The sequence below is a fragment of the Zingiber officinale genome, chromosome 2A, assembly GCF_018446385.1.
Source record: "Zingiber officinale cultivar Zhangliang chromosome 2A, Zo_v1.1, whole genome shotgun sequence".
Lineage (NCBI taxonomy): Eukaryota > Viridiplantae > Streptophyta > Magnoliopsida > Zingiberales > Zingiberaceae > Zingiber > Zingiber officinale.
Window position 1 is genome coordinate 139476376 of NC_055988.1, and position 9383 is coordinate 139485758.

Sequence of the window (9383 nt, forward strand, 5' to 3'; positions counted from 1 at the left end):
TTTATCTCTGAATAAAGAAGTATCTAAGAATAAAATTTTATCTCAATATTTTTTACCATGAATTCAAAAAGGCATAGGATTTTGCTTTATAACAAAAATAATTAATCATAAATCTAATTATCATTTTTCAGGCACTACTATAAGTCAAATTTGATCCTGCCTTTAATTTATTTCTAGAGGCAAATCCTTTTAAAAAAAAACTATAATTTTTATTGTTAATTGGTTGTTTTCCTATCTACCAGGAGAAGATGGAACTGTATTTGAATCTCGTCGCCGATGACTCGTCGTAGTCGTCGAACGGCCTGATGAAGGCGGAGTTCATCTGCCACACCTTGAGCGACTTGCAGGTGACGCCGCCGCCGGTGGCGTTGTTGAACAGGAACACCCTCGACACGCCCTGCATTACCCTCGTCGGGTACACCCGCGACGTGATGCACCTTCTCCCTCCCTGTGCGAAGCTCTCCACGATGGAGTGATCCACCTGAACAGATCCATGATTCCTAAGCTCAATATTCATTTCCAAATCGTAATCAACGACAATCATAACTGCGGCAAGCCAAGCACCAGTATGCGAACGGATAAGGTTTCGCCTTCCAGCACGGGGACTATGCTTCCGGCCACTCTCTTCACGGTGTCGCTGGCTTCCGACGACCTCAGCTCGTCTTGGCAGAAATGGGTGACCATGCGGCCGTCGGCTCCGTTGCCGAGGTAGAAGTAAACTGCGGTCTGCTCCGATCGCTCCTGGTCGGCCAACACGAGCAGACCGAACGGCCCGAGCAGTCCCCTGGCGGCGGAGCCACCGCTGTTGCTGCAGCTGTACCCGCCGAGCTCGGATTCGTTCGCTTTCGCCAGCGCCGGTTCTCTGACCGCAAACTCCGCCACGATGTCCAGCTATTTCAAACACCATTGATTTAATTAACGCTACACTCCATGGGGAAAAAAAAAATCTAGCTAATGGATAATTAGAGCCGACCTGGGTGGCTGTGGAGCCAACATCCAAGGGGATGACGGAGCCGGCGGCGAGTTCGAGGCTGCCAAACTCTTTTCCGGCGAGCCTCAGAGTGTCCACCTCGGAGACCGGCCACTGGAGGAGGTTGCTGCCCGTCTTCTGGTCAAAGAGCACCGTTCTGGGGATGCTCTGCAAGTAAATTGCATGCACGTTGACTTAGAAATCCTAGAACTCGCACTATAATGGGAGAGGAGGTACCATGAGGGAAGCCCAGCCCTTGGCGGTGTCGGCGCGCTCGCTGTCGGACTCGCTGATCCAACCCAGCAGGATTCGGCGCTTCATCACCGGATCGAAGAACGTCTTGGAGGCGTAGAACCTGCCGTAGTCGTAGCGCAGGCCGATGCCGACGTCCTTCTCCGGGTCGTCAGGCACCCACTGGTTCTTCTTGGCGTCGTACGTGCCGATGGCGTAGTAATCGTTCCGGTCGTCGTCCAGGCTGACCTTAAGCACGTGCTTCACGAAGTCTCCCGCCGGCTCCGACGTGTCCAGCCCCGTCTCCTCCTCCGTCGCCACTGGGAAGAAGTCCACGCACTCCCACATCCCCGTGCCCTCCACCGCGTGCAGCAAGTCGGGCAGCAGTTCGAACCGCAGGAAGTCCGCCGTCTTGTAGACCAGCACGATCCCGGCGTGCCGCTGCGCGTCGTTCTTGGACCCAATTGCGACGAGCCACGCGTCCTCAGAGGCCACGTACCAGGCCGTGGTGGGGTCGCGGAAGTCCTTCACGTTGACTCCCTGCGGCGGGACGACCACGGGGTTCGCCTCGGACTTGACCCAGGCGAGCAGGAGCGGGTCGGACGGGTCGGCCGGGAAGGCGAGGTTCTGAACCTGGACCCACTCGGTGGTGGCGCCGGTGTAGAGCATGGCGAGGCGGCCGTCGGGGAGGATGGTGGCGGATCCGGTCCATGCGCCGTTGGCATCGTACCAGCGGTCGGGGACCATGGCCAGCGGCAGGTGGAGCCACCGGAGCAGGTCCTTGGACACGGCGTGGCCCCACGATATGTTCCCCCACACCGCCGCCTCCGGGTTGTACTGGTAGAACAGGTGATACCATCCCTTGTAGTACATCGGCCCTGAATCATAACATATATATTTACATCATCATGTATATCTCCTCCGGACTTATGAACATCAAATCTAATCTCGATTCGAAGTTGAAAACGACTCACCATTAGGATCTGATGATCGATCCACATTTCATGCAAAAAATATAAAATAAAAATGATTGCGTCAGATCAAATTATTAAGAAAGATATAGAGATTGGAACAATCGATCGATCGATCGGAATTATTAACCATTCATCCAGTTCTTCTCGGGCTGGAAGTGGAAGGCAGTGCGTTGCCAGCGGAGCATGCTGTCGGACCAGCGGAAGGAGTGGCTGGAGAAGAGGCGTGACGCGGTGGACTTCTCGGAGACTCCCCGCGCCGGGCCGCGGGACAGGGGGAGGCTGCGAGCTTGCTCTGGTCTTCGGGCGCCATGGATGGCGGCCGGGGCCGACGACCTAGCTGGCCTTCCGGCGCCGTCGTATGCGAGGGCGAGGAGGCAGAGGATTAGCACCGCGGCCGCTTCCACAGAAAGCCTCCGGAATTGCGTCTTGTTGGTGGGCGACGGAGGAGCAGTAGGATTGGGGTGGAGAAGAGGTGGGTAGGAGGAGGAGGCGTCCATGAGAGGGTGGTGCAAGTATGGAAGATGTGTTATTCCTGTGATGACGAATTAATAGGAAGGACAAGAGAGAGTGAGAAAAGGCAGGCCGGTGTGGGGGGTGAAGTCGATCAACATTTTGCTCCGATGTCTACCATTTGTGTGGTGGGGAGGAGATCACGAGTGGTGTCGTGGGATGGCATTCACATGCACTCACTCATACTAACTCGGACCTGAATTGCATGTCCGGTTAGGCAGAGCGGCTCAGCCCGCATGCATGTTCTAGATTAAGGCATTCTGAGTGCGATCTAAGTTTGACATAACCTGCATGCTGAACTGAGCCCGCGATGAGAACAGTCGAGGGGCATTCGTAACAGACATAACTTGGAAAAGCACCCAACGATCTTATTTCAAATAGAATGACTAACTTAAGATTATTTTGTTAAACTTTAAATTTAAATATATTAAATTAACATTAAAAAATTATAAAAACATCCATATTGATATTGATGTGTGAGTGTTATAACACTCAAATGGTATTACAACTAATGGGTATTATAACACTTATATACGTGTAAACTTTAAATTCTTTGAACATAGTTAATGTAAAATTAAGAAAATTAAATTATTCGGGCGTGTGCGTATAGACGCCAGACACAAAGGTATAGTTATTTTATTAAAAGTGTATTTATTTATTTAATATAAAATAAAAACAAAGATGAATGAGTGGATAGTAAAATTCATAAATAATAAATATTAATGTTAAAATAAATATGAATATGGGTTAATAAATGGAATGTGTTAATATAATAAATATGTGATGTGTGAGTCCTATGCATATTAACGTTCAAATTCATATAGTGATATTGCTTTTCAATTTTAACGTAAAAAAAATTCCTAATTGAAAAACTTTCCAGGTTGAGTTGCTTTTCAGTTTTATGTTACTAATGAGTAGACATATTTATTAATCGATTTGCAGATCATTTTTGTTATTAGTATTTTATCCTTTGTCCAAATCGAGTAAAAAATCATTTTCTTTCTCCCAACTTCCAAGTGTGCAGCTTAATTTCCTCATGCAATCATGGACAGCAACTCCGGAGCAACCACCGGCCTCGAGAGACCGATGGCCCCGAGTGCCCGTGGTCAGTGGCTCCGCACGAGGTCGCCTCATGCGATTACGCCACCTCGTGCGGGGTACGCTACCTCGTGCGGGATTGTACTTTTTTCTTAATTTTGTTCCATTTTAGTTTTGATTTTTTTTCTTTCCTTTCTCTTTCTTTGCCCTCGCCTTTCTCTAAAACGACTCCACGCGAGGTCACCGCACGCAGCCATGATCGGTGGCCTCGCAAAGCCACAGTCGGTGACCCCGCATGAGGTACCTCGCATGGTCGTGGTCGGCAGCCGCTCTCAAGGCCGCCTCACGCTGCCACGCCATCTCGTGCAGGGTTATATTTTTTTCTTAAATTTTTTTTCAATTTTAGTTCCCTTCTTTCCTATGGCGATTTTTTTTTCCTTTCTCTCGTCTTGCTCTACGACAACTCCATGCGAGGTCGCCTCACGCAGCCGAGCGTGGATCGTGCGAATCCTCTTGTTCGCAAAATGCGGACCAAAAAATAAATCACTCTCCATCATTATGGTCCCCATTTATTTTACACGTGAGATCATCACTCTCTATCAATGGCCCATCCTCTGATTCAATTTTACAGACCGGATGATCTGAGCTGCACGTAGCCATGGTTGTTAGCTCTACACGAGGTCCCCTCAGGCGGTTGTGATCTACGACCCTACGTGATGTCACCTCATGCGGTCACGATCGACGCCCACTTGCAAAGTCGCCTTGTGCTGCCAAGTGCGATGGCCCTACAAGATCGCCTTGCGCAACCAAGTGCGACGACCCTACTAGGTCACCTCGAGCGACCACGACACTTCACGTGGGGTTGTATTTTTCCTTAATTGTTTTTCCCATTTTAATTTCCTACTAGAGATTTTTTTTTCCTTTGTCCTTCAGATTTTTTTTACCATTTTAAATTTCATAAATATCTATCGATGTCATCATTCCTCATCCCTTATATGAACAACTCACATTTTTTTCATTCTATATTATCAACCTAAGTTCAATCTGTTGGGACCAAATATATAACTTGGGGGGGAGGGAGGGGTGAATAGCTCTTCGCGATCTTCGTGCTCTTTGTTGCTTGTTTCTTCAAAGATATACAACGGAAATACAAGAAACAACACATACAACGCTAATACAAAGGATTTACTTGGTATCCACCTCAAGAAGAGGTGATTAATCCAAGGATCTACACACTCACGCACTCTCCACTATGAAAACGCTCCTTTACGGTAACTACCGAAGGCGGAGAAGCCTTACAACACTCTCAATACAAGAAGAAAGCAAGGGAAAACAAATACAAGAAATATCTTACAAGATATGCAATGAAAACCCTAACCCTAGCTTCTTCTTGCCGTAACTTGCCTCTTGACTTGGGCGTGCCTCCAAGATCCTTCAAGAACTGGTGTGAGAGTGGAGATGAAGACTGTGGAGAACTGCTGTGTAGAAGAAAATCGAAGCCGTGGAAGTTCTCCCGAGAGAAACGTTCGCCAACAGTTATATCTTGCGCCAACGGTCAAATCCCAATCGATTGGATTGCTCCCAATCGATTGAGGAGGCTTTGGATCGATCGGTCGATCGATCCAGAGCGCCTTTGTGCTCTCGGGAATAGATTGGATTGATCCGTCGATCGATCTAGAACTTATCGCGCAAAATCGCAGCTCCCAATCGATCAGTCGATCGATTGGAGGCTCCCAATCGATCGGCCGATCGATTGGGAGGCTTTCTGTGCGATCGGCGATTCTCCCCAATCGATCCACTGATCGATTGGGAGAAGGCTTGTCGCAGGGACTCGCCCAATCGATCAGCCGATCGATTGGGCATGAGACAATCGATCGGTTGATCGATCTAGCTCTTGTTTTTGCCCAAAAACAAGTCCAAAGTCCCCTAGACCAATATCCAGTCAACCATGACCTGTTGGTACATCATGCCTAGCATCTGGTCACCCTTGACCTGCTAGAACTCCTTCAACAAATGTCTGGTCAATCCCTTTGACCCACTTAGACTTTTCTCCTCGTGCCAAGTGTCCGGTCATCCTTGACCCACTTGGACTTATCTCCACCAGGTGTTTGATCAACCTTGATCCACTTGAATTTCCCGTGCCAAGTATCCGGTCAATCCCTTTGACCTATTTGGACTTCCCAACACCAGATGTCTGATCAAACTTGATCCATCTGGATTTCCTGTGCCTGGCTTCACCAGGGCTTTCACCTAGCTTTACTCACTAGGATTTTTCATCTGCCTGGCTTCACTCACCAGGACTTTCCATATTGCCTAGTTTCACTCACTAGGTCTTTCACCTGGCTTGACTCACCAGGATTTTCCATACTGCCTAGCTTCACTCACTAGGTCTTTCACCTGACTTCACTCACCAGGATTTTCCAGTCAAGTATCCAATCAACCTTGACCTACTTGACTCTCCTTCACAATCTTCCCACATGAACAATCGCACCTGCAATCTCCATGTGTTATCTACATGTATTGTCAAACATCGAAACTCAAACATCAAGACTCGAGCTTGACCCAATTCAAGCTCAGTCAACCAGGTCAACCTTGACCTAGGGAATATTGCACCAACACAATCATCTTGATTTTCTTAACTCATATTCTTTATAATGTTGAAGGGGAGTCTTGCTACAACGGTAAAATTATTATCATGTGACCAAAAAGTCACGTATTTGAATCCTAGAAATAGCCTCTTGCAAAAAGTAAGGTAAGACTGCGTACAATTAATCCTTCCTGGGACCCCGCATGACTGAAGATTCGTGCACCAAACTACTATTTTTTTTTATATATATATTCTTTATAATGTTATAATAGTATGTCTCTCCTCAAATCTCATAATTTCTCATGGACTATCAATTTTTGTAAGCATACCATTAGCCTTACCATGCATCTCCTTTCATTTAGCAAAACAATTTAATTTTAGTTCAATTAAAAATAATTTTCATCATATAAATAATTATTAATATTGTAAAAGAAAAATAATATGTTTAAGAAAAAATCTCAAAAAAAATATTTAAGGATAGACACAAATGATGAGGACTAAAAAAAATAAAATGGTGAGCTATGAATTTTTATATTTATCCTTAAATATTTTCTTAAGATTTTTCTTTGGACATATCTCATTATAATATTTACATTGGAATATAATAGATGGTCATATTTATATTCGAATGTTGGATAATATATGAACCCTAACTCTGGGATTAAAAATCTTAGATCCTGTTGGCCTACCAGTATAAATTTTAACCTATTTTATATTCATACCTTCAGTACAGTTGCTGGTTGAGAATCGATGATTTAATGGTTTAGAATAGTCCTTTTAAAGGTTTAAAAAATCCTTAACCTTTAACCTTAATTTTAAAGACGATTATAGTTCATGATTAAACATTGTCGATTACAATTCAATTCATAGTTTACGATGCTTCAATATTATTATTTAGATTTTATTTTTTTAAAAATAAAAAATTTATAAATATGAAAAAATTAAAAATAAATAAGACGTGAACTTATTCAAATTACTTATTTATCCACTTAGGGTAGAGAATTAGGTGACATTTGGTTCTTTCTTAGGAATCAGAATAGGAATGAGTATCATAGTATTGTAGAATGAGAATGAGTATGAGCTTGAGTATCATTCTTAAACATAATATTTGGTTAGTTGAATATTTTCAATCGGAATGAACCTAAATTTTATTTTTAATCCTTAGAGGAAAACAAGAAAAAAAATTAGATGGAGAGAGAAAGTTTAATGTCAGAGAAACATATGATGAGAGAGAAAGTGTGATGGAAAAAATGAAGAGAAGGAAAGTGTGATGAAAAAAAATGAGAAGAGAGAGTATGATAGGAGAAATTGAGAAGAAAAAAAGTATGATGAGAGAGAAAGTATGCTAAGAGAAAAAGAGTGATGAGAAAAAAATAAAAAGAGAGAAAGTATGATGAGGGAAAATGAGAGATTGAGGAGAAAGAAAATATGATGAGAAAGTGTGATGAGAGAGAATATGTGATGAGAAAAAATGAAGAGAGGGAAAGTATGATGAGAGAAAATGAGGAGAGAGAGTGTGATGGAAGAGAATAAAGAGAGGAAGTGCGATGAGAGAAAATGTAGAGAGAGAATATAGTAAGAGAGATTGAGGAAAGAGAAAGTACGAAAAAAATGAAGAGAGAATGAAGAGAGAGAAAATGAGGAGAGAGATTATGTGATGGGAGAGAATATAGAGAGAAAAACATGGTAGAGAATGTGTGATGGGAGAGAATGAGGAGAGAGAAAATATGTTGAGAGAGAAAGTGTGATATAGAATGAGGAGAGAGAAAGTATGATGAGAGAGAAAAAGGAGAGAGAGTGAAATGAAATAAAAATTGAACAAATACACTAAGGGTATTTTCGCCCAAAACTTAATTCTCATTCTCATTCCATCAAAACCCAAGGGAGAGGTGTTACGTCACCGCAAGTGCACGGTTACATCGTCAGTAATACAAAATATATCGAATCCACATAGACTGTTGATTAAGCACTAGTTAACTTTGCACGGTGAGCTATCTAGACAATCGAAGGTTAATTAGAAAAGAGAGAGGAAAGAAGAGAGAATGTAAAGAGTAGAGAAAGATGAATAGTTGGGTTTGGGGATGAATAGATACTAGGATTTCGATTTTACTATGATGCTAGTTAATGACCCTATGCATTATTCATCTCCTTATCTCCATTCTTATGTACATGTAGAAAGTTATCGGCTATCCCCTGCAGTGGACAACCGATAGGGTAGTTAGATCAACATCTCTTGCAATTAAATAGGAATGATTCCTATGAAGTCTGTTGCCGGAATCTGCCTGTCACTAGCGTCCCTCGGTCATAGAACATAGGAACACATGCACTACTTAATAAACATAGAGATGAGGATTACAATTGACTACGACTACCTATTTCCTTGTAGAGAATTGCTTCTCCTTTTAAGATGATACCCTAGACATCCGTTAGCGGGATATGCCTGTCACTAGCGTCCCTCGGTCATACGATCTAGGACATCCCTCTATAGGATCCACAATCAATCCATATCTATATGTTTGCACCATTCACACACTTCATCAAACACACAGAAGGCACAATACAAATAGAACATGACATAACATTTCATTGAATAAGGAAATATCCAAATACATAGTTCATACATCCACAATCACATCATGGCTATTTCCTACATCTTAGATATAGAGATCTACTCCATAGCAAAGGAAATACAACTAAAGACGAAGAAAGAAGCAAACTATAACCCAATACAAAGAAGTAGAGAGAGGAGAGTGTTTATCCTTGAAGCATGGCATCCTTTGTAACGCCCGAAAATTCTCAAACTTGCATTAGAATTATTCTATGATTTTTCTGGAATTTTTAGATATTTTTCCGGAATTTTTCCGAGTAGCGGAAGTAGCAAAAATAATTAGAACCGCAAAATAGCTTAGGCGGGAATCGAACCCGAGACCTATGGTGTAAGGGATAATGCTAGTAACCAGTTGAACCCAGCAGGGTCGTGCTGAAAGAAGAGGGAATCAATTATATTTATAATTGATTTTTGGATGAATTAATTAGTAAATATAAATAAGGATTTAAGTGAGAAGTTTTAGAT

The 9383-nt window shown here is 43.2% G+C and overlaps 1 protein-coding gene across 1 annotated transcript; it reads right to left on the reverse strand.

Moving 5' to 3' along the window:
• Positions 1–235: 235 nt before the first annotated feature.
• On the reverse strand, positions 236–2447 carry LOC122044035 (beta-fructofuranosidase 1-like). Its single transcript, XM_042604581.1, has 6 exons — positions 2303–2447; positions 2176–2184; positions 1208–2079; positions 974–1138; positions 565–891; positions 236–481 (listed from the first exon to the last, which is right to left on the reverse strand). The coding sequence occupies exons 1-6, from the start codon at positions 2358–2360 to the stop codon at positions 236–238; spliced, it is 1677 nt and encodes a 558-aa protein (XP_042460515.1). The 5' UTR covers positions 2361–2447.
• Between the last annotated feature and the right edge of the window lie 6936 nt (positions 2448–9383).